The sequence below is a fragment of the Sphaerodactylus townsendi genome, linkage group LG01 (genome assembly GCF_021028975.2).
Source record: "Sphaerodactylus townsendi isolate TG3544 linkage group LG01, MPM_Stown_v2.3, whole genome shotgun sequence".
Taxonomy (NCBI): Eukaryota; Metazoa; Chordata; class Lepidosauria; order Squamata; family Sphaerodactylidae; genus Sphaerodactylus; species Sphaerodactylus townsendi.
The window spans coordinates 44,093,652-44,120,487 of NC_059425.1; the positions used below are offsets into that span (position 1 = coordinate 44,093,652).

Below are 26,836 nucleotides of genomic sequence, written 5' to 3' on the forward strand. Positions count from 1 at the left end.
GCTTTCAAGGTGGAGGCTGTGTTTGGAATTCATGATTCGAGGCCACTCGCCTGAAAATTGTCTTCAGCCATTGGCATTGCCCATATGGAACCTGCAGCTGGCTGGCAGTGCACATCTGAATCTGTCCTGCAGCATTGCTTACTTTTGGGTGGGTGAGAGGGTCATGGTAGGAATGAAACAGCAGAAATGCTCTCGTTGAGATTGGCAACATCCCACCCCTGCTGCTCCCTAAAGGTCAAGTCCCGTTCCCTGTGAAAGCTCCCTTGGAGTGCCCTATTATAGACAATGTGCAATATGCTGATAATAAACATACAAATATCAAAAAGTTTAAATTTTGAGAGAACTGAGGCAGCCACAGTTGCTTCCACCCATCCCTCACCTATCAAAACATGTCCTGAACCTATGAGAGTGGGGAGTGGATGTGAGGACTACGGAGAGGAATGGACTAGAGGAGTCATAGCTGACTTCTCTACTGTTCCTGGAGAGTTAAAAAAACTGCATTTGGTATCTAGGTTGCAGTTCAAACTGAACTGTAGCCCCTACTTTCCAACCATTGCTCCGCCTTTCTCTGTATTCCTATTCTGGCTGCCATTTTTTATTATACAGTTTGAGATACAGATTGTGTGGGGGCTGTTGTGAACATCTGAAGCACAAAACAAGTAATAGTCCACAAGGGCATCTGGCAGGGCAAGGGAAAGCATGCTTGGCTAGCCCCACAGTACATGCATTGCATTTAACACAAGGAGGAACAAGTGGAAAAAAAGTTTGTTCCATCTTCAGATGTTCTTGACATCCATTGAGGAGACTCTCCACGCAGTGGAACTTCCTTGATTAGCATCCAGGTTATAAAAGACGTTAGCCACACTTTTTACATTACCATTGACTGGTAATGGGCTGGACAAGATCTCTGTATTTTGCAGAGCTGGAAACCCTTTGTGTGAGGGTAACTTGCTAACTAAAGCACATCCTGTCTCACCTTTTCTTAAGGTAGAAGAAGCTGATGATTGGCTACGTTATGGAAATCCTTGGGAAAAAGCCCGCCCAGAGTACATGCTCCCTGTGCACTTCTATGGCCGAGTGGAACACACTCCAGATGGCGTCAAATGGGTTGATACTCAGGTACAGTATTATCGGGTTCTTTTGGGAGAAGGCACAAATTAGGAGGATGAAGCACTGCATAGTAGAATTCATTGTAGAGATGACTAGAGATGCAGACTTTGCACATCCACTGATATGTGTTACAGCAAACATAATGATCTAGTAAGTAGTAAATAACAATTGTAACAAGGCTGAAAGAGTGAATCATACTGTAAATTCTCTGGCACTATGAGCCTTTGTACATGAACCATAGAAACATTTAGGACATGCCACTGTCCTCTCCCACTTCCCAACAGCTTGTATCTTGAACACATTGTTTCTGGTCTATAATTAAAACATCACCTTTTCCAAAGTGTTGCCGTTAAGCCTGGGGTTTGACTCACCAAACAACAACCCCAGTGGAAACAATGGTATTGTGTAGGCAGGGGGCTGAGTTACCCAGACAAACCTCTGTGCAAGTTTTGTTGGTAGTGCAAAGGAATTGGCTCAAGGACAAAACAGGACATCCAAAGGGAGACTTGGATATCTCTTTAAGTCCTCAGAAGATCGAATCCTGTAATTTTTTTTCTTTGCAAGCCCAACATTCAGAACAGAGGTGTTTCCCTCTGGAGAGAAATGCACCTTACTGTGACATGCCTCTGGGGATGGCAGCCATAGATGCGAGTGAAATATTAGGAGCAAAAACTACCAGACCACAGCCACACAGTCCAGAAAACCCACAACAGCCAGTTGATTCTGGCCATGAAAGCCTTTAACAAAGCCTTTGACAAAGATGGGTATCTTTTTTCCCGCCTTTGAAGTGCTGATAACAGTGTGGGCAGGCTGGTTTTGATCAGAAAACCCATTGGGGATGGAAGATAAAACTCATTTACTCTCCCCATGCTGCCTATCTGAATTGGAGTCCTGTGTGGCTGTAATTCATCTTTGAAGAAGATACTGTGTGACCCTTATACTTCCACTGCATCTATTTTGACTCAATGGCACCTTTAAGACTGACTAAATTATTTCAATGTGATTTTCAGGAAACAAGAGAGGTCTTCATATTTCTTATCGCTTATTTATTTACTTAGGCTTATTAAGCCTTAGAGGGTTTGTAATTTGCCTTTGAACATGATAGTATTCAAGGCTTAGAATAAGTAAAATAAAATACAGTGTACAATAACAAAAGAAAGTAAACAGAGTATCTAATAAAAGCAAATCAGCTTTGTTACAGTAAGCATATAAAGACTTTGTAGTTTTATCTCTTAGTATTTAGCATTTTCTTTTAATTTAGAGTTTTCTGTTGCAATTTTGTTGAGACAGACTATAATAAAGAACCTTCTGAGTTGATATTTTAAAACCAGGCTAAAATCTATAATATTTTAATAATAGCGGTGCTGACTGTCTAAATAGACTGCCTCTAGAAAAGGGCAGAAAAACCTCATTTGGGAGCCTGGGAAGGCAGTTGCTCCCATAGCCTGAGACCCATCAAGGAGGAAATCCAATCTGCCATGACCTCTAGCCTAACAGAAGGTGGAAACATCAAAAGGCTGTCTTGAACTGGATCTTGAAGGCAGGGAATACCTATGCTAGAAGATGCTCCCTCAACATACTAGGCCTAGATGTATTCACTTCTTTCTGCTGACAGCTTTGCAACCTATATTTGGCCTACTATACCTGTTGCAGATTCCATGATAATTTTCACATATTCAGGAGTCACAGTGATTCATAACTGTTCAGACTGATTTATGTAAACTGACTCAACCGTAGGAGAAGGTAGTGTGCTGATTTTTTAAATGAGTGAACATTTTTCCCTTGACAGGTTGTGAGCTACTCATTCAACTGGGTTATGCCCTTGAGAAATTCAAGTAAGGGAAGATAAACTGAGGAAGCAACCATTCTTTGATAGAGAATAAACATTCAGAATAAACATTTATCTTGCTGAAATTTAGAGGGGTACATAACTGGATTGTGAACCTTGGTTATGTTGGTCAGTTTCCTTTCTTCCAAGTTGCTTGGAACAGTGTGTTAACCTCACAGTCCTGTAAGATACGTCAGACTTTGACAACATGACTTGCCCAAAGCTGCCCTACATTGTCTTGGCTGAGTGGACATTTGAATCTGGGTTTCCTACTTTGAAACTTATTGCACTGTCTCTCTCAAAATCTATGTATGCTGTACTTGTTTCTTTACCGCTTGCTTTCCCCCAAAATAAATACGGTCTCTTCAGGGTATGGCAGAGCTTATTTCACAACATGTCATTCTGAGTTCACTTTTGGGGTTTTAAATGTATTTGAACGGTGCACTGGCACATATCTGGATTGTTTAAAAGGTACTAGATTTGAACCAGGATGTAGCAAGTCAGCACTTGAAAAGTATTAACTCGGGTATGTCAGGAAATTTTCTCTGCTTTTTCTTGGTGTGATTTTAGCAGCCTATATCATGTTCCATTTATGCATTTGAAGTGCATTTTGAAATATAGACAAAAAACCCCAGGTAGCCATAGTGGTCCGTAGCAAAATCCAAAACCAAAAGCTATGCAATGCTTTTTCTTAAGAATAATATAACACAGCACATTGTGCAAGCTTTTGAAGGGACCACTGGAAGTTGTTACGGGATCAGAGGGAGGGAGAATAAACATTCTAGGCCACAACCATTGTGGACTTTGTGGACAGGCTGCAGAACTCATTCAGGGAAATAGTGGATTTGCCTGGTGAGAATTTAGCTCAAGCCCAGCACTTGGAGAAGGTTGGTATAAGAATTCACATCTGCAGGAGTTTAAGGAAAGCAGTTGAGTCATGGTTTTAAAACCTCACCGGGCTTACAAGCTGTCATCTGCTGAGGAAGGGCTGTTTTCAGTGAGGAGGAGGGTGGGGGAGTTGAACTTTCTGATTTCAGGTTCAGATCCAGTTGTCAAATCATTACACTATCAAATCAACATGAACAAACCCTTTTATCACACAAGATTCATGGAAGAAGAACCTGGAGAAGGGGAGAGGTCCTCTCCAGGAGGGTTGGAGAAAGGGATTTGACATGCTGACAACCAGGAAGTGAAGCTGAGGACCCAGTAACCCTAAAATTGCTGTTTATGTCGGTGTCCTGCAGAAGATTGTTTTGCAATGCCCAGTGGCTAGGTGCCCTGTGAGGAGTAACATAGAGAATCTCTGTGGAAGGAATGTTTTCAGTGTATGGAATGTTTTCTTTATATTGTGTATTGTTTTCCTAATTGATTCCTGCTTTCATCTCAGGCAGGTGGAGCTCATCTTGAAAAGCAGGCTCTTGTACAAACAAAGCTTTTCTTTTTCTTTGAGAGGGTGGTATGATGGATGGAAGGCAATGGGACAGGAGGTGCTGTAACAGCTATGGTCATGGAAGAGGACACTGACCTCTGTGCCTGGGTAGATGTGGGAAATGTCCTCTGTGGATACAGGGCAACTTTTACAACTGTTAGGGAAACCACCCCTTTGATGTATTTACATCTCTTAATTGAAGGGTCCATGTTCTGGCTGGCTTGAGTTGCAGGACTTTGCACCCAGATTGGCTATGGATCCTGTGAAGTGGTTTCTGAAAAGGGGAGCTGTCCTTTTTCTGGATGTGTGCCTTTGATATCTCTCCTTTGTTTGTCATGAAGAGTAACAGAGGGGAATGATACTGAAGAGGTTTGCAGATGCACAAGGGAGGGGGCATCACATTACTCACAAAGACCAGCTGTCCCATGGATTTTAAGCAGCTAGTTAGTAGTTTTTATTTTATTTATTTCGCTTAGTACACCCGGACGTGTTCTTATAGTACCCTGAATTTGTAACTTGTAGAAACAAAGTTGTTTAATTAGAGAGAGTCTGCATATGTCATAACCCACCTAACTTGGCTACTCGGCATGCTATAGTAATGCACCTTTGTGGCATCAACCTCAAGGGACACATGAAGAAGAGTTGGTATTTATACTCCTCTTTTCTCTACCAAAAGGAGTCTCAAAGCAGCTTACAATCACCTCCTGCCCCCAACAGGCACCTTGTAAGGTAGGTGAGGCTGAGAGAGTTCTGCGAGAACTGTGATAAGTCCAAGGTCACCCAGCAGGCTTTATATGGAGGAGTGGGGAATTAGAGTCCTCCACTTATGTGGAGGAGTGGGGCATCAAACTGGTTATCCTGAATAAAGTCTGCTGCTCTTAATCATTACACCATGCTGGCTCTCATGAGAAAAGAGGTAGGCTGGTTTTTACCTAAGGTGGTGGCAGCCACAGGAGGGGGTGGGGCAAAACAGTGCCCCCCAAAGGTGACAGAGCTAACAACACTAATTTCAGGTCAATGTAGGGAGACATTTTTGTCTCCCCTTAGGATGTTTAAATGACTCCAGTGGGCAAAGAGTGTGCCTTGGCATAATTTTGACTGTGCTGCTGCCCAGATGTATCAGGACATGTTAGTACTTTGCTGACTGACTTTTTAAGCTTGAAAAGAATGATTCATACAGTCTGTTCAGGCGAGACAGCAATTTACATCTCTGGCTGAGGAAGTGGGAGCTTCTGTTGAAACAGGGGAATATTACTGGATAACCTGACTCTTTGCTTCCAATTTAGATATAGACTTTATTGTAATCTGTTCATTTGTTTGTTGAAGTCTCTAGAAGACATTTGTGTAATAGGTGGATTCTTGCATTTGATATTGTTTCTGCTTGACTGTTTCACTGCTTTTTGTATTTTGACTTGTGTACTTTATATTAAATTATACCACACATCATCTTTACATTGTGCAAGTATATACTTGATTGTGGCCCTTACTATAGTGTTTTCTGTTCTATTTGATACTTAGATGGCCACACTATACTGTTCCATGTGTTGGATTTTGCATAACAGATACATGTGGCCATTTTAACTAAAGGTTTGGGGGGGACAGTTGAGGAGCATTGTTTAATTCAGAGTTGACTTACAAATTGGTGAATAAGCTATTTGTTCTCAGCATGCTGTTATTTTTCATTATTGCTGCCTTACCTGTTTGTCTATGAGAGTGTCCATTCCCTGATAGTCCCCACAAAAATGGATTGGGCATCCACCATTAGGATCACATGAGATTTGTGGGAAGGGAAAAACAGTGATGTCACAACAGTGAGGTGCTGGAGACAATGCAGCTTCCTTTCCAGGTCAGGGGTTGGGAGCTGCCAATCCTAGAGAAGGGACTGGTAATTCAATAGGTAATTCTTTCATTATTATAATGCTCCAGTACTGCCTTGCTTCACCTCCTGGCAAACTGCTTCACCTCCTGGCAAACTGAAATAACCCTAACCCTAACCGCTGTTTTGCCTCTCATCTGATGCATTTTCCTTTTTTCTAGGTAGTACTTGCCATGCCTTATGACACACCTGTTCCAGGATACAAGAACAATACGGTCAACACTATGAGACTGTGGTCTGCCAAAGCTCCCAATGACTTCAACCTTGAAGAGTGTAAGTGCTGCCTCCTTCTGGAATCTGCTATCTTGTTCTTTGTTTTTTATCTTTGGGAAATGTGGGTTGCCTATTGCTAGAGGAGGATTCAAAACTGGATTCAAGCAGATTGGAGGTTTGGCTTGATTTCAGAGGGTGGGTAGAATATAAACCACTCTGTATCTTTCCTGCTGATGCATTGCTTAGCATATCAGCATGCACTGAAGCAGGAACTGGTGGATTGGCCCCAAGTCATCTGCAGCAGATAGGCCCCACCCACCATGCCTGCCTTGAGTGTTTTCTTCCATCTGAATCTGCAGAACAAAAAGAGCTCTAGATTTTATGTCTCTTGTGTACAATGTATCTGTTCAAGCAGTTTCCTTCTTTCTCGCCTGATTTCTGGATAGCTGTGTAGGAAGGTTCTGTATTCATTGTTTCTTTACTAGTCAGTGTGTCCTCAAGACAACCAATATCTTGTGTTACTCCAAGATGGCTGCTAAGATGAGGAATCTTGAGGTTTTTCTGGGGCTCATGAAAATTAATGCCAGAACAAAACTGTTAGTCTTTAAGTTGCTGTAGGACTTTTGGTTGTTTGGCTGCAGCAAACTTGCAGAGCTATCTTGCAAAAATGGTAATTGGCAGTGGTGTTGCTTGACTGAAAGGATATTCTAGGTAACACAGTAGAAATATACAGTTACTGATGTTTTGCATTTATAGCGGTGGTTTGGCTGTTCTGTTCTTTCTCTTGATATAGTTAATGTCGGTGATTATATCCAGGCCGTGTTGGACAGAAACTTGGCTGAAAACATCTCCAGAGTACTATATCCAAATGATAATGTGAGTTAATGACTTATGCCACTGGAACTCTCTCCTGCTAAGAATATGCAGCCTGTTGCTGTCTCCTGCAGAGATGGCCATTTAATTTAGTTTGTTATAATATAGATCCTATATATGTACAGAGAGAGGCTTTCCTAGTTTGGTATGTTGGTTAGTTAAGAGAATATTCAAGGGAATATAGTATGTATATCTATGTATTGATCAGGGTCTCCATGTGGTGTCCATGAGCACCATCTCACCCACCAACTCCTTTTCTGGTGCCCACTAAGTGTTTTTTAGGAAGTGGGTGGGGCCAGGTAGAACTTTCACCCAGCAAAGCTTCTGATTGACACTTAAAGATTTGATTGGCTATGAGGATTTTTTAGCCATTGCTTTGACAGCAGCTGTCACCACAGCACAAAAATCTACACTTTGTTACTGTAGTTAAGCTGTGGCAGCCATTTTGTTGCTGTATCTCACCATTCTGTATTAGAATTCCAAATGTGTGCCCAGGCTCAAAAAAGTTGGGGACCTTGGTACTGATTATTTGAATTACATAAAAGAAAAAAATATCCTTGTGAATACTTTTAAGCAAATCTATTGAACTGAGCCCTTCTGATTAACTGTGAACTGATTTTATCTTGTTGGTCTGCTACTGTCATAGATAAGTCTTCAAAAATGTTTTGCTCCATGGATTAATGGGCAATTTTATCTATTGCAAGTGCACATTTTCCCAGTGATTGGTTCATTCTGCTCTACTTTTCTTGCTTTTAAAAATACTTTTCTCTTATCCGTAATCCTTTTTCTTTGAACGTAAATGGATTATTTTGTTGTATACCTTTCAATGGAATTAAGCATGACTGTTTTTACTTGGATTGGGGCCTTTGAGTGCAGCACAGAGAAAAATAAGTGAGCTTTAAGTAAGTCCCATTGATTTCCTGGTGATTTCCTGAATGGATAAGCAAGTTGTTACTTTCTTGAGGTTCTGTTCTACTTGTCCAATGGTTAACCAACATTTATTGCAGAAACCTTCAAAAAGAACTATAATTACATTCTTCCAAGTCTGTGAATTAAACATAGCTAATTGTTTTGGATAAAACTTCTATACTAAAAATGGAATTGAGGAACAGAGGCATTGGAATTTTACTGTAGTTTATGTCCAAAGTTGCATTTCTTCTAGCTATTAGTACATATTAAGTTCTCCTAGAACCTTAGGGCAGTTATGCCATCTGGAAGGGCAAATGGGGAGGTGGAAAGGTGCTGCAGAGCTCTGCAACAGCCAACTCGCTTCTGAGTACCACTTCCAGAGTTGTGTTGGCCTAATGTGAAGGCCAACATAACTAGGGGTATTCCAGGAGGTGGAGCCAACATTAGTTGACTCCCACCTGGCTTTGGCCCCAGGAATGCCAGCAGCAGGTGGCATAACTCCGTTTTGCCCTATGGAGGGCTTTGGGGTGGCTGAGAAGAGTTGTTGTTTTTTTAGTTTTCTGCCTCCTTTCATCATCAGAAAGACCTCTGAAGGCAGCAGCACTGTTTCTACTCTCTGGAGGCGGCATCATCCCCACTCTCCGGAGGTGGTGGCTTCATTCCCAGCCGCCTTGTGGATTGGGCTGTGGATTGGGCTGCCCATGATAGATAGAGATGTTCACCTATTTTCTATTTTGGAAAGCCCCTAGGTTGCTCTAAGTATTCAATAAAGAAGAATAATCATAATAATTTTGCTGTCCAGTGGGTACTGACTTCATTGCTTTGGATGCTACGAAGACTGTCATGGATTTCTACAAAAGTGTCATTTCTCTCCACATTCCTAAGTTCTTTGAAGGGAAAGAGCTGCGTTTGAAACAGGAATACTTTGTGGTAGCAGCCACTCTCCAGGATATTATACGACGATTCAAGTCTTCCAAGTTTGGCTGTCGGGACCCCGTCAGAACCTGTTTTGAAACTTTCCCTGACAAGGTGAATACTAGGGCTGAACCAAACCAGTGATGCATTCATGGTAACAGAGAATACCTCTGTTGCCAATTTCCTGCATTTTTCAAAAATGAACTAACATTTTGAAGTGGCAGTGTTGCTTCCAAATAATTCTAGGAAGCAGAACTGTGACCATTATCTTTGTTTTGATATTATTATTGTAATAATATAAATAATTGTAATTGCATTAGTAGTAATGCATCTTTATAATTCGTATGATTATTATTAAATGCACAGTTTAATTAATTATACAGCCAGATCAATTTACAACATGCTTTGCTGCTTTTTATTTGTTCACCTCAACCCCCCCCCCCCCTGAGTTTAATAACTATTCCTGTGTGATTTGTACTTCTATATTGTGTTCTCTTAGGGTCCTAAATTCCAAATTGGCCAATTGATATTAGCGAAAGTTGGGTAAACTTACTTTTTGCCCTTTTTAGTCTTTATGTTTTGTAAAAGGACTTGGATCGAGCCATAATTTTGGTAGATGGGAGGGATTTGCATCAATGATGTGGGACTTTTACTATTCTCCCCTCTTTCTGCAGCCCAAAATGTTGCTCCTCAGGGATGGATCAGAGGTCTGCAGCAAGAGGGGAGAAATTGGCAAACCCTCTCCCTTCCCCCCTTCCATTCATGGAAAGCTTCTGCTAGATTGAAGCGGATTTGTATGGTTGTACATTTCATTTTACATGAGAGTCTTCTCTTGTTCTTTTACATAATTTGGAATTTTTGGAGAGAGTGTTTTCATTTTTCTTTATAGATCTATGGAAAAGGGTGAGCACTGTTGGAAAAGTGGAAAGGGAAAAGGCTGGTTCCGTTAAGAAACAGCAGATGGGGGATGAATTGAGGTGGATTTGAATACATTGGTATCTAGGGTCCAAAGTTCCCATGAGCCAAGCTGCCTTCATGTCATGGGAATGTGGAAGAGTTTTACAATAACAGCCTATCTGTTTTGCAGGTTGCCATCCAGCTAAATGATACCCATCCTGCCCTTGCTATTCCTGAGCTCATGAGAATCCTTGTTGATGTTGAAAAAATGGATTGGGATAAGGTGAGAGGAAAAAAGGAAACAGCAGAATTACATGATATTGAAAATTAGTTCTTAGACTGTCCCAAGATTACAGATGATAGCTCAGCATAAGTACCTACAGGCTAAAGTACACATTTGGTGGAAAATATGTGACTTTAAAAGATGGATTACCACTGAACAGTTGTAAGGCAGTTGGGAGGGGCTTGAAGCAGAGAAGTATAAGCAGACATTTGTCATTCACCTCTCCCTCCCAACACACACACCTCTTCCTCTCAGTCACTTTTTTCCTAAACAGGCTCTAAAGCTAGAAATGAGAAATGCAGCCTAGTGAAGGAGTTGCTTAGCTAAACAAGTGTGATCCCAGTCAGTGCCTTCGATGGGAGAGTTTTGGTAGCTGCAAGTGAAAAAGCAGAATATGGGGGCCAAATTAGATAGAATGGACTTCCTAGATTTTTTAAATTGAACAATCCAACTGTAGAGCTGGCTGAGCCCTTTCTTCCCCTGTGCTGTTTTCCCAACTTCATGTGGTCCTCCCTACTGGGGGAACTAAACAGTCTAGATTATACACATGCTTCCCCCAGTAGGACAAGTAGCAGCCCCTGGGAGGGTCATATGAAGTCAGATACTAGCATACAGAGAGAGGGTTAAATTCTCCTCTCCCTTGTGCCCTAGCATCGATCAGAACCATATTCCTTGTAGAGACTATTTATATTTTTTGGAAAATTCATTCATGGATGTCTCAGCATCTTCTCTAATTTGGCCCTGAGTATAGTAGACAGTTTTTTTCAAAAAAAAACTATTTAGGGTGGCACACTGAGACTGTTATGCCTTTGCCATGTCACAAGCTGTATAGTGCTTTGCTGAGGCCACAAACCAACAGCTGCTTATTTGCATCTTCTGGTACCATTGAATCATGATGTGGTTGCACTTGACAGGTGGTAGATCAAGACTGGCTTAACTGGCTTGTCTATCAAAGGATACTTTGGTGGGCAAATCAGATTTAGCCAGCTGTGATCTTTTTTACTCATATTAATCCTCACATTTTTTGCCTTAGGCTTGGGAAATCACAAAACGAACCTGCGCTTATACCAACCATACGGTGCTGCCTGAAGCCCTGGAACGGTGGCCTGTCTCTATGTTTGAGAAGCTCCTGCCAAGGCACCTGGAGATCATTTTTGAGATCAACCAGAAACATCTGGATGTAAGGAGTCTGAATCGGAAAAATCGGAGTAATTAAGAGAATTGATAATGCAGGAAGCGAGCAGGGGTTGGTTGTCGGAGAATAATAATAGCCTGAATGCTGAAACAAAGGAGCCAGGGCTCAGGGCACAGCTTTATAGGGCCAGGTGGAATTCTATTGGTCCTTTGTGTCATTTGGTCCCTGCTAAATTTATTTTCTGCAAGGTCCTCCGACTGAACTGAAATAGGGACAGCATGTTCCATATAGTTCCAAGCTTATTTATTGTTTTTAGATGCTTTACAGTTATTTTTATCTGAATTGGTTTATATTTGAACATACTTGTTAGCCTTCTTGAGAACGTACTAGGTGGAAAGGTTAAATAGCCTAAATAAATACATAGGCAATTGCAGTACAAACCTCTGGCCATTTGCGATGGTAGTTCTGTAGCATAGCAGAAAATAGGCCTGGAAAATCACAACACAAACAAAATTCCATGTTGTCACAGAGATGAAGGTGCCGGGGTCCTAGAGTCTTCCTGGAGACTTACAAGAATGACCTAAACAGTTGGAGCTTAGAAGCTCCTGAGTAGCCTGATGTTACTAGGAGTAGTCAAACTTTTCATGTCAGGCATCATCTCACCTTCATTTGGATAATCCCTTGACTTTGCTGGGAACAAGTGTTACCATTTGCTTGGCTGTGGTACATTGTTACCTTGGATAGCTTGCATTCTTACCATTTATCAAAATAAATTACTTTCATAGGTTAATACCAATCATTCAGTGCATTTTGAGGAGTCTGAGATTTGCATTGTTACCACATGAGAAGAATCGTAGAGCTGGAAGAGGCCATGCGGGCCATTCTAGTCCAGCCCACTGCTAAGTGAAGAATGAGCCTAAAGCATGCCTGACAAGTGCTCGTCCAATTGCTGCTTGAGGACTGGCAAAATTCTCCTGTGTGAGCTGCACAGACATACAGATCCTGATTCTAAATCTGTTCACACTCACACATACCCCACCTAGGGCAAATGGCAGCTCTGTGGGGTCATTTTTGTTCAGAAAAATGCTGAGTGAGAAGACTCCCCCCCCTCCTTCCTGGTATATTTTTTTTCTCAAATTTAAAAGCACAAAAGTGGTAGGAATTGTTTCAGTCAGAAGGGAGAAATGGTACCATTCTTCACCTGGAAACTCTCTGAGACTAAAGGTTCCCTGAAAAGTACCCCTGGTATCTAGTTACTACTGTGCAGGATCTCCTGAGAACCTCTAGACTGACCTGCTGACACAGTAGTCTATCAGTGTAATACTAGGTCAATAACAAAATACTAAAATGAAAAGCATTTGCCCTAACTAGGCTGAACATGTTGCCTGTGCTGTATCTGGCTCCTTAGAGTATGTGCACAGTTCTTGTGACAACAAGAAGTTGAAGGAGTCCTTATTGCCCACACAACTTCCTGTGGACCCAGTTTTCACTGAAGACTGAAGACAAGGGGAAATCCGAAATGTCCCGATATTTATGCCAAATGGAATTGGACCTAAGCCAGCCTCCTTTCTAAGAATGGCAAGCAGATTTCTCCAGTCCCATGCAAATCCCCATCTTTAATGTCAGAGGCTGCTTTTGCCAATCAGAGCCATCTCACATATATGCCCAACATCAAGCACCTAGAAATGTCTCTGAACTACCATGACAAATCAATGGCCTGGTCCAAACTGGATTGTCCTTTGTCTAAAAGGAATTAAGGCTACCACGATGGTCCAATGTGGAATGGAAGTGAATAGCTCATTCTGATGGAATCTCTAAGGGTCCAAGATCCCACGCTCTCTAGGTATCATTCTTGAGCCTTACCAAGTTTTAAGAATTCTGTCACTGGAAATCCTGGGGCCTTGTATAGTTTGGTCCTGGTTTAAAAGGTTTGGGAAACTGAATGCACATCCTCAAGGCAGCTGGTTTTCTTCTTCACATTATCCTGCATTCATTGTCCCAGTATAAGATTCAGTAATGTAGCTGTGATTATCAATATTCCCCCTTGCCCCCTGATAGCACGTGGCGGCTCTTTTCCCGGGAGATATTGACCGCCTCCGAAGGATGTCTGTGGTTGAGGAAGGTGACTGCAAGAGGATCAACATGGCCCACCTGTGTGTTATTGGTTCTCATGCAATCAACGGTGTGGCCAGGATCCATTCGGAAATTGTGAAGAATTCTGTGTAAGTCCTGCTTGTTTCTCCCTTGCTTGTTTCTGGTGTAGGCCCAGCTTGGGTGTGTGAAAGCAGAAGGCAGACCAGGACTGTGGTGTTTCTCCAGGGATCTGGGAAGGAAGCTTGTTTCTCCCTTTCTCACGCATCATTATGAAATCTGTTACATTTTGCATGTTTGCTACTTTTGCTCTATAAACATGGTTCATAAATGAGAAGACCAAACAGAATTTGCACACTTGTGGTCTGCTGTGCAGCCAGCTTACCTTCCTGTCAGATGTTGTTTTTCATTGTACACTTATTTTAGCTGCTTCTGAAGTCACTGCACCCCAGGTCATAGAAGCTCCATAGCTTCTAAAACCTGTTAAAGCATGACTTCTCTGCCCCTTCTGCTTTCCCTTCGGAGGAACACAAGAAATGTTATGCTTGTTTTGGGTTTCGGGCTCCTCTCCCGCCTACAGCTCTTCTGCCTTGGATCAAAGAACAGTTTTTGTTATTTTTTCACAAAAATTGTGTGGTCCATTGCATTTGCGATAGACAACAGATGGCATTTCAAAAAGAAGCAGCAAACAACCTCCGCAGATGGAGGTTACCCAGAAAGGAGACTGAAGGAGGCTGGTGGCTAAAGTGGCAGACCAGATCTGTGTGATAGGGGGAACTTTTCTGTTGAGACTTCCCCTTGTGCAGAGGAAGCCAAGGGATAGCTCCAGTGCAAAGCACACAGCCACACCGCAGGAGGTGAGTGCATAAAAGGCCATAGTCTTTATTATAACAACAAATGATCTCTCATTCATTTTGAGTGAATTTGTAATATTGGGGTAATGTGGAAGCTTTTGAACGTTAACCTTTTCTGCATGAGTTCTTGACAACCCATCTTGCTGCCAACACATCTTGCTGCCAAATACAATTTTTTTTTGTTTAAATGCTGCTTGTTTTTTCCTCTGTTTGGTTCTGGATATGTTTTCACTATTTTTCCTCCACCATTTTCCTGAGCACTTTTACCATATTTTTCCTATCCATTTCTGAGCCAGCTTCCCTTAAGCATGAGATCATATTGATACAGTTTTTATTTCTCCTCCCCACCAAACACCTGGCCCTTATCCACGTCCCTGTATAGTCTCCCAACCTCTCCTTCAGCCATTTCTTCCTCCTCCTTGTCTTCCATTTTTGATAGGAATTGTAACTGGGTTGGAGCAGCAGTGGCATAGTGGTTAAGAGCAGGTGCATTCTAATCTGGAGGAACCAGGTTTGATTCCCCGCTCTGCTGCTTGAGCTGTGGAGGCTTATCTGGGGAATTCAGATTAGCCTGTGCACTCCCACACATGCCAGCTGGGTGACTTTGGACTAGTCACAGCTTTTTGGAGCTCTCTCAGCCCCACCCACCTCATAGAGTGTTTGTTGTGAGGGGGGAAGGGCAAGGAAATTGTAAGCCCCTTTGAGTCTCCTACAGGAGAGAAAGGGGGGATATAAATCCAAACTCCTCTTCTTCTTCTACATCACAGATGATATCCCACCACCAGTAGGAATAATATGTTTTCAGTATCAGTGTGTGGATAAATGCAACTGAAGAGACTAGGGGGGAAATAATAGGGGAATTGGAGATATGTGAAATGATTTCACAGAAAACTTTTCCAACACACAAGATTTGACGGCTGGGTAAGTGGTGCATGCAAAAAAGACCATAGTTTTGATTACACTGACAAGATGCTATGGTTAAAGCACCATGTTGCAAAACATGGTGTTTGCATGATACACAAGATTGTGTGGACTGTGCCACTTCAGGGACTGAACCACTGATGTTGAGGGGTCAGTTTTTGACTCATCCCCATGACAAACCTACCATGTCAAGGATAAGCTTTTAGTCTTTGACATGACATTTAATTTGATCCTGATAGCCTTAAATGTTACATGGCTTAATTTTTTTCAAAAATGTTTTCTTAACCCATGCATTTTAGGTTCAAAGATTTCTATGAGCTGGAGCCAGAGAAGTTTCAGAACAAGACTAATGGTATCACTCCTAGGCGGTGGCTTCTGCTATGCAACCCAGGGCTCTCTGATGTCATTGTGGAGGTGAGTCATGAGAGGCTTTTGTGCAAGAGAAGAGAACTGGGGACATGATGCTGGGAGATGAAGCATAAGCAAGCTTTCACTGGAGGCTTTACAAGTAAAAGGGCAAAAAGCACTTGTGGCTTTCACTTTGATTATTCTTTTGGTGTTGAAGTTGGATCAGATCATTATTGGGACCATGAAATTAACAGTGAAAGGATTCCTGCTTGGTTGAAACTTCCAACATGAAACTTGTTTCCCAAGATAGCCTTGTGTAAAAGTTAGCCTGCAGAAGGCCACCACCTGACCCCAGATATATGGATATAAATATAAAGGCTGGTCTGGATTAGCTAGCTAGCCAGCTTCTATAATACGTGGGCATGGTTTACAGACCAGCCCATCTTTTCTGTCTGTACTACAGCTCTGTTATTGTGTGTCTCAAGGTTATAGTGTTTTGTCTTAATGGTCCCTTTTCTGACAAGTGTTGTCCCTGGTTTTAGAATGCACTGTTTGAGAGGCGCAATAATGAGTATATACAAACCAACAATTAAGTGAACCATTAAATCAAGGATTTCTTTCTCTTAATATCACAGAGAATTGGAGAGGATTTCATAACTGATCTGAGCCAGTTGAAGAAGCTGTTGGATTTTGTCAATGATGAGGCCTTTATCAGAGATGTAGCCAAAGTTAAACAGGTAAAAGTTGAAGAGCAGAGTCAGCTGTAAATCAGTGGGAATGTAGGCTCGGATTCTTAAGGGATGATGGTGTTGGGCTTGTTGGTGCTTGACTTTCTTGTAGTACTAGCACATCTGGGTCCTTCAGATAAGGTGTGGGGAAACATGCCATTTAAAAATGGACACACTGGACAGTGACTGTTGTGTGGACACCAAAAGTTTCTGCTGGGTTCCTGGACTCTTTGCTACTATTAAGAAAGGTCATACAATAAGATTTTGTTACCTAGTTGTATGGAAGCTGTTGCAAAATATAATAGAAATAGTTGGATCCAGATTAATTTGGCAGTTTCCACCAATTTCCCCTTCCCTGCTGCAGCCCCTCCTCCTGTCATTCCTCAGGATTACCCCCCCCCCCGCCCCCAGCAGCATTTTATGGAGATCAGCAGGCTGCAGTGGGAGGGGGCTGGAAAGCTCCATTTTGCCACTGGAAATTTTTTTCTGGATCTAATCCATCATGTCTTAAAACCCCAAATTCAGAAACCTAAAAGAAAAGTGTTACCTTTTAGGTTTCTCATTTCTTAACTATTATGAAAGGATGGCAGTTTTCAATGTTTCATGGTACCAGGGCAAACTAAGTAGATGTCCCAGTTTAGCTTCTTTTAGTTGACAGCATTGAAGGTTTTTGAACGAGCATTTTCATTTGTTTGGAACCCAAGTAAGTGTAAAGGTCGCTAGAAGTATGAGAGAGACCACCACGCAGAACATCCTATCACTTCTAATCACATGCCAGAATTTTGACAAATGGCACTGATTAAAGTCAGCTCTCATATTGATACAACTGGCTACTCTTTTAATTGTGCATAATATGCAAATAAATGGTACCCTTCCAGCTCAGCATACATTCCAGATGTAGCGTTTCAGTGCTGGACAAATCCAAATTTTATAATAGATCACTATCTCCTTTTTGGGAACTAGTTGTTAAGAGCTACGGACTCTAATCTGGAGAACCAAGTTCAATTCCCCACTCCTGCACATGGAGCCGGCTGAGTGACCTTGGGCCAGTGACAGTTCTCTCAGAACTCTCTCAGCCCAGGTGAAGGTGGGCAATGGCAAATCACCTCTGAATGTTGCTTGCCTTGAAAACCCTACAGCAGGGGTAGGGAACCTGCGGCTCTCCAGATGTTCAGGAACTACAATTCCCATCAGCCCCTACCAGAATGGCCAATTGGCCATGCTGACAGAGGCTGATGGGAACTGTAGTTCCTGAACATCTGGAGAGCCGCAGGTTCCCTACCCCTGCCCTACAGCATCACCATAAGTCAGCTGTGACTTGTCAGCGAAAATAAATCTTTTTGCGTTGGTTTTCATTTTTCTTGTTATCTGTTTCATGACATTGTATTCCAGTCCTACAGACTTTAGGAAAGGAAAGTTCCTTCACTGTATCTGTGAATTACTGCGGAGGTTCACTAGTCATCCCAGTGTGATAACATTAATGTTTTCTAAAATTCTGATTTGGGGCCATTCCATGGATAACAAGATAGCGAATCCAGGATTGCCACCAAATGTATGCTTTAGAGAGCTGCATCCAATCTTGCCTTTCTGATTATTGAATTTATATGATGCATTTGTTTCCAGATACACGTTCCTGTCTTTCCTGTGTTGCATTTTTAGTATATGATTTTCATAAAATGTAGCTTTTCATAATGTGTAGAGGGGCTATAAAGAAGGCGGGCATCCGTGTGCCTTCATTCAGCTGAGCTAGAACTGGATGAGAACTCTGTTCTTGAACATAATTACCATTCCTGTGTGTTCCACGTATGGTAGAGAAGAAGAAGAGTTTGGATTTATATCCCCCCTTTCTCTCCTGTAGGAGACTCAAAGGGGCTTACAATCTCCTTGCCCTTCCCCCCTCACAACAAACACCCTGTGAGGTGGGTGGGGCGGAGAGAGCTCTGAGAAGCTGTGACTAGCCCAAGGTCACCCAGCTGTCATGTGTGGGAGTGCCCAGGCTAATCTGAATTCCCCAGATAAGCCTCCACAACTCAAGCGGCAGAGCTGGGAATCAAACCCGGTTCCTCCAGATCAGAGTGCACCTGCTCTTAGCCACTGCTCTTAGCTACTACGCCACTGCTGTTGCTAGTGTCTTAGCTAGACACAGACTTCTATACATCCAAGCTTAGATCAGACTTGTTTTTGGATTTTTTACTTATATGTCCCAGCTTGTAACATCAGTCTCTAATTCCCATTTGCTAGGAGAACAAGCTGAAGTTCTCTGCTTACTTGGAAGAACAATACAAGGTGAAGATCAACCCTTCCTCATTGTTTGATGTGCATGTCAAGAGGATTCATGAGTACAAGAGGCAGCTCCTCAATTGCCTACATATCATCACTCTCTATAACCGTGAGTATTTTAACTACCAAAGCAGTAATTTCCAGGACAAACTAGACCTATAGACATGTGACTGCCACTGAAAACAGCCATTGTGTGCCACTGAAGACAGTCACCCTTGTTCCCTCTGTAATGTTTAGAAGAACTTAACTCATGTCTTGATAGCATGGCATTCTGTTTGCCCATAGTAATCTAACAGGGCAAACAATACATGAACAGCTGTTGTCGAAAACAACAGCTATACATCTAATTCCATCTTCCTCCTTCATAGCATCTTGTAGAACTTATCTCATGCTACAGAGTTCTGAGTTTCCCCACTCCACCTCACTAGTTGCTGATGTGTTCGACAACAGCTGTTCATGTATTGTTTGCCCTGTAAGATTACTATTTTCATTGCCTGGACAACATGATCTTATTAAGGCCTTGTTCTGTAAGCATTCTGTGCGAAATGTTCAGTATGTATGCAGATTTAAAATGGCGCTCATGTCAGGTCATATCCTTAGCCTTCTGGGAAGAAGCAAAAAATATTCCATTGAAAATACAAAAACTAGATGTTCATCTATCTGTGTCTGTGTATCATCAGATGGAGCACACAGATCCTCTTAGTAGATGGAAAGTAGGGGGAAAACATGGCAGTCCTTGTATGAAGGAGGGGTTTTTTTGCTGCCAAGTCACATCTGGCTTGTGGCAACTCCTGACAGAATTTTTCAAAGCAAGAAATGTTCAGAGGTGGATTGCCATTGCCTGCCTCTGCATCATGACCCTGGTATCTCTTCCAAATACTTACCAGGGTTGACCCTGCTTAGCTTCTGAGATCTGACGAGATCAGGCTAACCTTGGCTGTACAGATCAGTATGAACAATACTGAAGATTAATTTTAGTTGGGCCCAAGTTGTCCCTTTCAATGTCTGTGTAAAGGTGCATTAGGAATAGCCTTAAAGCAGTGGACTTAAGTATGTGCTGCCAATGCACAGTACCAATTTTGTCAACTTTTAACACATCTAATAGATATCTACAAAAGTATAATAAAATCAAGTGGTGTTCTAAGTTTCCAATTCAGTAAAATTTAAAAAAACAGACAACAACTGTACCAAGATTTTTCTCAGTTTCTGGTAAGATGGCTCATGGATCTCCTCCCAGAACCTACCATAACAGAAAAGAACTTTGAGCAGATCTGTCTTGTTGGAGCCTCCAGTCAGATCCTTCCAGCAGAGGTATTTGCAGTGTGCTTTCCAAGAGTTCCTGTAAAAGAACCCTTGCTCAAAGAGCAAAGTCCAGCCAGTTTACTTCAACTAACTGCAGTATTTCAGGGTCTGTGCTCAGATACTCTGAGCATGGATGTGCATTTCTCCCTTTCACAGCAACTGCATGCTGCAACTACTGGTTACCATTGGGGTTACCTCTTCAAATTGATTATCCATACAGAAGGGCAGGGATTGTCCATAGAGAAGGGCAGATTATCGATCGAGAAAGGCTCTGCAAGAGAAAGGAGGAAATGCTGACAAATCTGAAGATTTTACAGCCAGCTGCCTTATCCATGCATGAAAATGAAAGGGACTTCCAACTTGGGAGACTTTGATAATGATGATAATGACTCCATAATGAGTCCAGAAAATCTAACAAGAGATTGAGACTGACATTTAGAAAGCAGACATGAATCTTTGCTTTGCAAGTTCTCTCAGACCACCCCACCACCTTCCTCTAAAACTGATCACTGTATATTTTCAGCTGAAAAAAATATCTCCTTTCACAGGAAACTATGCAAAGACATTGAGTCAGATAAGAGAGAGTTGCTTGCTAGTGAGTGTCTTGAAGTGCTCTGAAAGTTAATAGTTAAGTTGTGGTGTTAAACTTCATTACAAATTACGAGGTGCGTACAGTAAAGTGACAATAGAGTCTTCTGTTCCGCCTCCTCAGTTTCCTGCCTCAAACTCTGGTTTAGGCCTGTGAAGCAAGTCAGATCCCTTCTGGTTGAGTTTTGTCTGTCTCAGTGTTCTGATTTCAGTTCCTTAACACATGCAGCTTGTATTCTCCTTCCCAATTAAGAACAGAGACAATTTTTAATGGTTTTCCAGTTGTTCTTAGGGATAAATGCATCGTATATAGAACTTGCTAGTTTATTGGTCAAGATTTGTAAGTGTTTAACCAAAAGAGCGGGATCCATTTTGCTCCATTTCTTGAGGCAGTGGTCTGTATGAAACCAGGAGCTTTGCAAGAATCCAGGAGGGCATCCAGGAGTTTGGTCAGCATCTTATCTCGTTGAGGGAAAGGCTGGCCACTTGTTCTTTACCAAGAATCTAAAATGAAAAGTTGTCCTAATCTAGAAGGATGGAGATATTTTGCAGGAAGTATTCTGTTATGGTTTGAACATCTTGTGTCTGATGAATGATAGGAGATAAACCAGAGTTGCTGAAATTATTGCCTTTATCTGTGATATTCTTAGACTCGCACTGTTAACACAAATTGCTAAATCCCACTCACTGAGCTAGTTCCTTGAAGAAACTGTGACACTTGAAGGGTATGCAGTGTTGCAATGTTTGTGAATGTTTGTTCTCTGTGAAAAGGGGCCATCAGACGTTCTTAGAAATGCCTGTGTTCCTTGTCAGCTTCATCCTTACAACTGCTTTACTTTTTTCAGGTATTAGAAAAGACCCCAAAAAATCCTATGTGCCAAGAACTGTTATGATTGGAGGAAAGGTAAGATGTTTATTTCTGCTGTCCAGAAGTTATGGCAGTGTTCCCCAAATTTCAAATAGTTGACACACACTCTCTGTTCCCAGTTAAATTACAGGCGCTGCCTTACACCTGCAAAGGTTTCCTTTTAGATGTATCTATTGTGGCAGCTTGCTTTTTTAAAAAACCACCTGCCTGGCAGAGCAGAACAAACAGTTTGGTCCAGCATCAAACCTCACCAGGGTAGGACAAGATGTGATCAAGGGCAACCTTTGCAGTTTGATCCAGGAACGCTTCACCAGTATGATGCCAGTGAACAAGCCTGGGAGGAGAAACAATGGCTCTCTGGGCCCAAGTGTTTTGAGGCAGGGTAGAAGACACAGGAGAAGAGGGTGGATCTTAAGAAGTGAAGATTGGGCTATAAAAAGGAAGGAAGGGGAAATGGGAGGAGGCTGCTGGCGGGGGAAGAATACAGAAATAGGAGCAAGTTGCAGCATCGTGACTCTCCTTCTGTGTAACACAGTGTGACCCCCTGTGGTGGGTGAAGTGAACCACATCTTGATAAATAAAGTAACTGACATAAGGAAGCAGTGATTGGGCTCATGAACTCAAGGCACCATGAATTTTCATTATGATTTTTTTGCCCCCACTCATTGTGTTCCTGCATGAGTCACAGATATGGGCATGCCTCATAAGTGGGAGTCCAAAGTGATGACTCACAGGGAGATCTCTGAGGGAGGATGATTCTACTGCATTTCAACATGCAGTTACCCCATCATACCTCATGCAGAAACCCAACCGAGACTGACTGGCAGCAATCAATGCCAAAACAGTGAAATAAATGGAGGTACTATGGATACTCGCTTCTGTACAACTCATTGAAACTTTTAAGTATTTATTGCATAGCATGGCAGTGTACCCTTGCACATAATTCTGGAATGACTGATTTAAGATGATGTATCTTTGGTATTTCTAAGCATCTTTCATTTGGACAGAGGCTCCTAGGGAACATTTGTCATGGAGTTGCTCGTCTTATGAACATGAGCTTTTCCACCCACACTTTTTGAATTGACACGTCTCTTCTGCATCCAGGCTGCTCCTGGCTACCACATGGCAAAAATGATTATTAAACTGATCACATCCATTGGGGACGTTATCAATAACGATCCTTACATAGGAGACAGACTGAAAGTTATCTTCTTGGAGAACTACAGAGTGTCCCTTGCTGAGAAAGGTAAGATGGGCCTAACCCTAATTTCAGGATCTTCTATATAAGAAAGCAAGCAGTTTCTTTTGCATTACCAGCTTTCTTTCATGCATGGGAGACCTCAGAAAGCCCCTCAGAACCTATATGGGCACTCAGAGCCACGGGAAGCCAGAGGCAAGCAACGCAGTGCTCTGATCTTGCTATGAAGTCCATTGCAGTGATACGTATGTTCTTTTCTGGTCCTTCATCTCCTAGCCAAGAGCAGAAGGATGCAGCAGAAGGCACATGGAGAAGCACTTGGAGGAGGGGGGCGGGCAGGAAGAACATTGTTTCCCAGCCTCTCTCAAATGGGGAAAACCAAATGGAGAGCATGAAAGAAAAGCTTTGAAGGGGGAGAACTTGCGCGCCTTTGCTAGAGGCTGAGGTTTTGGGCTGTAGCTTGCGCTATATTAATGCAACACTGCAAAATGTTTACCGTTCTCTTTTTCACGCCATCCCAGTGATTCCAGCTGCAGACCTATCTGAACAGATCTCCACCGCTGGAACTGAGGCTTCAGGAACAGGAAATATGAAATTCATGCTGAATGGAGCCCTCACCATTGGAACCATGGATGGCGCCAATGTGGAGATGGCAGAGGAAGCCGGAGAAAAGAACCTCTTCATTTTTGGCATGCGGGTGGAGGACGTGGAGGCCATGGATAAGAAAGGGTTTGTATGAACAGCGGTGTGAGGAAGGCGCAATAGAAACAGGGCTGAGTACAGATTATTATTTCTGTGGAGTAGTAGTTTTGCCTAGTTGATAGTTGTAATTTTTTCAATCTTCCAAACTGCTTTCCCCACTTTGTATGCTCACAACAATGTTGTAAGGTAGCTTAGGCTGAGCAATAGAGCCTGGTTCTCTCCAGACCCAGTCTGACAGTAACTGCTACTCTACACTACCTCTGCTTTAGTGTTTGTAGTCATGTTTTTATTTTTTATTTATTTATTATTTAAATTTCTATACCGCCCCATCCCCAGGGGCTCTGGGCAGTGTACAACCAACTAATACAACAAATTCAGGAGCGAACAATAAATAAGCCAGCAACAATCCATAGGCTCCATCATTAAAACATACTAAAACATACTAAATATTATTAAAACAGCAGTACTCATAATAAAAGTTCTTGTTCTTGTTCCAGTAGCTTGGAAATAGTAGAAATAAAATGAAAGGAGGGATTAACTGTGAGGGAAGGGTGGTGACAATAAATCCCATTTACATCTTGTAAAATTATGTGCGTGTGTATTTATATATTTGCACATATAAACCCTGAGATCGTTTCCCAGGTTCTAGGCAGAGAAAGCTTAAGCTGTTGAAAGAAAAAAATAGATTGTAAAAGTGGGGATTATTTTGAAATAGTATAATTTTAGCATTCATCATGTATTGCATATTTTTAGAATTTCTAAATTCCTAGCTGGTATAGATAACATCAGTTTTTATTTTTCTGTTGATTTTTATGTATATCAGATCCCTCGATCTTATACTGGTCAAATCTTTTTCTAAGAACTAGTCTTGCTGCCGGCTCTTCAGCTTCTCTTGGGGGTCATCTTTAAAGCTTCCCTTGGGCCCATCAGTCCATAATCTGGGGATTTTTCTTCTCGAAGCAGAACACCCGCAGCAATTTGCATTCCTTCAAAGGATGCAGGGGTGATTTACAATGAACTGTTTTATTTTCTCCCTCAGGTACAGTGCCAAAGAATACTACGACAGGATCCCAGAGCTCAGACAAGTTATTGATCAAATTAGTAGCGGCTTCTTCTCACCCAATGATCCCGGTTGCTTCCGAGATGTTGTCAATATGCTGATGTACCATGACAGGTGAGAGCCCGCAATCCAGTGTCTTTGGGATCACTAACCTTTTCATGAATGAAACTACTTCTGAGAAATGACAAATATCTTGAGATACTCCCTTGTTCTGGCCCAAAAACAGAACATAGATTAGGAAGAACACCAGGAATGCATCTAACAGCCGAGAAGCACAGAAATAAAAATCCTATGAAATAAAAACCTTCCAAAAATCTGTAGCAGATCCTTTGACTGTCTTTGACTAGGCCTTATAAGGAGGTCATGAGCTCTCTCTATATATATATATACACTGTACACTAGTGGTAGGCCATGGCACACGTTCATAGAAGGCAGATCGATAGAATTAATGCCTTTGGGGTTTCTTTTGCAACCAATGAGCACTGCATTTGCCTTCTGCAGTGTGCCATTAAGTACACCCCTTATCACCGAGAGTGAATAGGTGTAACATGCATCTCTAAACACTGAAAACATTATATTCTGGATATGTACCAAGGAGTCGGCGATCACCAACATGTCCTGATATGAGTCAACCGTGTGTTTAGAGGTGTATGCCTTCTCTTCATGCTCTGATACTTGTCCCCTGCTGCAGTAAAGACTTCAAATATATCTGCTTCAAAACATGTACTCTGGGCCTCTGGTGAAAGATTCAGGGGATAAACTAGCCAGGATGTCAAATTCTATATTTGAAATGTTTAGTGCTAAATCTAAATGTGTTGTAATCACTCAGCAATGATAAAAAATACTTCTGTACATGATATTGGGGGCGGGGAGTCGCATCAAGTCACAGCTGATTGATGACAATCTTGCAGCGTTTTCAAGACAAGAGACATTCAGAGATGGTTTGCCATTGCCTGCCTCCACACTCCTGGTATTCCTTGGAGATCTTCCATCCAAATACTTCAGGGTCGAGGTTGAGAGTGTGTGACTGGCCCAAGATCACCCAGCAAGTTTCCATGGCACAGTGGGGATTTGAACGTGGGTTTTCCTGATCCTAGTCTGACACTTTAAACATTACACCAGGCTGGCTTTCTCTGAACATGTTAAGGGCATCAATGAAACAAAAAGTGTTGAGGCTCAGTCAGTGCAAAAGACTTTCAAGACTGCTGCCAACCACATTTTAAAGCATGTAATATATTCTTCAAATGCTCTGGCTTGGATGGCACAGACTAGCCTGATCTCATCAGATCTCAGACATTAAGCAGGATTGGTCCTGGTTAGTAATTGGATGGGAGGCCACCAAGGAGTACTGGAGTCATTATGCAGAGAAAGGCAATGGGAAACAACCCCTGTTAGTCTCTTGCCCTGAAAACACTACTGGGTTGCTACAAGTCAGCTGCAACTTGACGGCACTTTACACTCCCCCCCCCCCCAATCTTTCTCAATCTTTTCTCAAATATATCAAACTTAAAACAGCATCACAAAACAGCAAAACAGCAAAAATGCTTTCTAAGTCAAGCCTGCCTGGGCACAGAATTCTACAGAGAGGGTGCCACCGCAGAAAAGGCCCTGTTCCATATCACCATAAGTCTTACTTCTGAAGGCACCTAGAATGGAGCTTCAGTCCTAGATCTTATAGGGGAATATCCTTGGTAGTTAAGAGATACTGAAGCCTGTATTGATTAAAGCAGAACTTCTGCTTGTTAATTGCCTACAATCTTTTGTGCCTATGAGTGCATTAAGCTCAGAAGAAACAGCCTTCATCCCATTTCCTTTGTCACGTCCTTGTTTTAGGTTTAAGGTGTTTGCTGATTATGAAGCCTATATCAAGTGTCAAGGACAAGTGGACCAGTTGTTCATGGTAAGAGTTTATTTTTTCACACTGTGACTCCTTTGCTAGCTGATAAACAAAAGGGCTTCTTTGTTAAGCAGGTGGAAGACTCAGCTAAGCTTCTCATTCCATATCATACTAATATGGAAATCACTCACTGTATGGATATTTAAAGGCAGGGCTGTCTGTAAAGGACAGTGGCTGTTGTGGTCTTCCTTATATGCATTACTTCTTTCCTTAAATGGCTTCTGATGTCACAGCAGAGGTAGATGCACTGTTTTCTTTGCCTCAGGCTGTTGGCAGAGAGTGAGGCTTACCAAGAGCATCACCAAAGTGTTATGTCTTGAACCTCAAAGCAATAAACAGACTCTGTATTGTTGATCAGTAGTGTTTATTGATAGGCATTGAAGCACCCAGCTTGACAAAGCCAGTTCTGGTGAACCTGGCTTTTGCTACCCCCTTTATTCTGATGTTAGTCCCCCCATCCCATTTTCCCAAGAAATGTGAGAAAGAGTTAGTTTGGAGCTGAGGCGCCCCGAGGTCGGCAACAGATAAAGA

General features: G+C 42.1%; 1 protein-coding gene across 1 annotated transcript in view; it reads left to right on the forward strand.

The window, feature by feature from the left end:
• PYGB (glycogen phosphorylase B) overlaps nucleotides 1-26,836 on the forward strand; it is a 58,467-nt gene that overhangs the window by 26,701 nt on the left and 4,930 nt on the right. Inside the window, exons 5-19 of the mRNA XM_048519609.1 lie at nucleotides 988-1,119; nucleotides 6,405-6,516; nucleotides 7,250-7,332; nucleotides 9,124-9,267; nucleotides 10,241-10,333; nucleotides 11,367-11,513; nucleotides 13,527-13,690; nucleotides 15,634-15,748; nucleotides 16,318-16,419; nucleotides 18,652-18,799; nucleotides 21,426-21,484; nucleotides 22,553-22,694; nucleotides 23,168-23,375; nucleotides 24,388-24,522; nucleotides 26,242-26,308. Coding sequence (XP_048375566.1) covers nucleotides 988-1,119; nucleotides 6,405-6,516; nucleotides 7,250-7,332; nucleotides 9,124-9,267; nucleotides 10,241-10,333; nucleotides 11,367-11,513; nucleotides 13,527-13,690; nucleotides 15,634-15,748; nucleotides 16,318-16,419; nucleotides 18,652-18,799; nucleotides 21,426-21,484; nucleotides 22,553-22,694; nucleotides 23,168-23,375; nucleotides 24,388-24,522; nucleotides 26,242-26,308 — 1,851 coding nt within the window. The remainder of the gene's footprint in view (nucleotides 1-987; nucleotides 1,120-6,404; nucleotides 6,517-7,249; nucleotides 7,333-9,123; nucleotides 9,268-10,240; nucleotides 10,334-11,366; nucleotides 11,514-13,526; nucleotides 13,691-15,633; nucleotides 15,749-16,317; nucleotides 16,420-18,651; nucleotides 18,800-21,425; nucleotides 21,485-22,552; nucleotides 22,695-23,167; nucleotides 23,376-24,387; nucleotides 24,523-26,241; nucleotides 26,309-26,836) is intronic.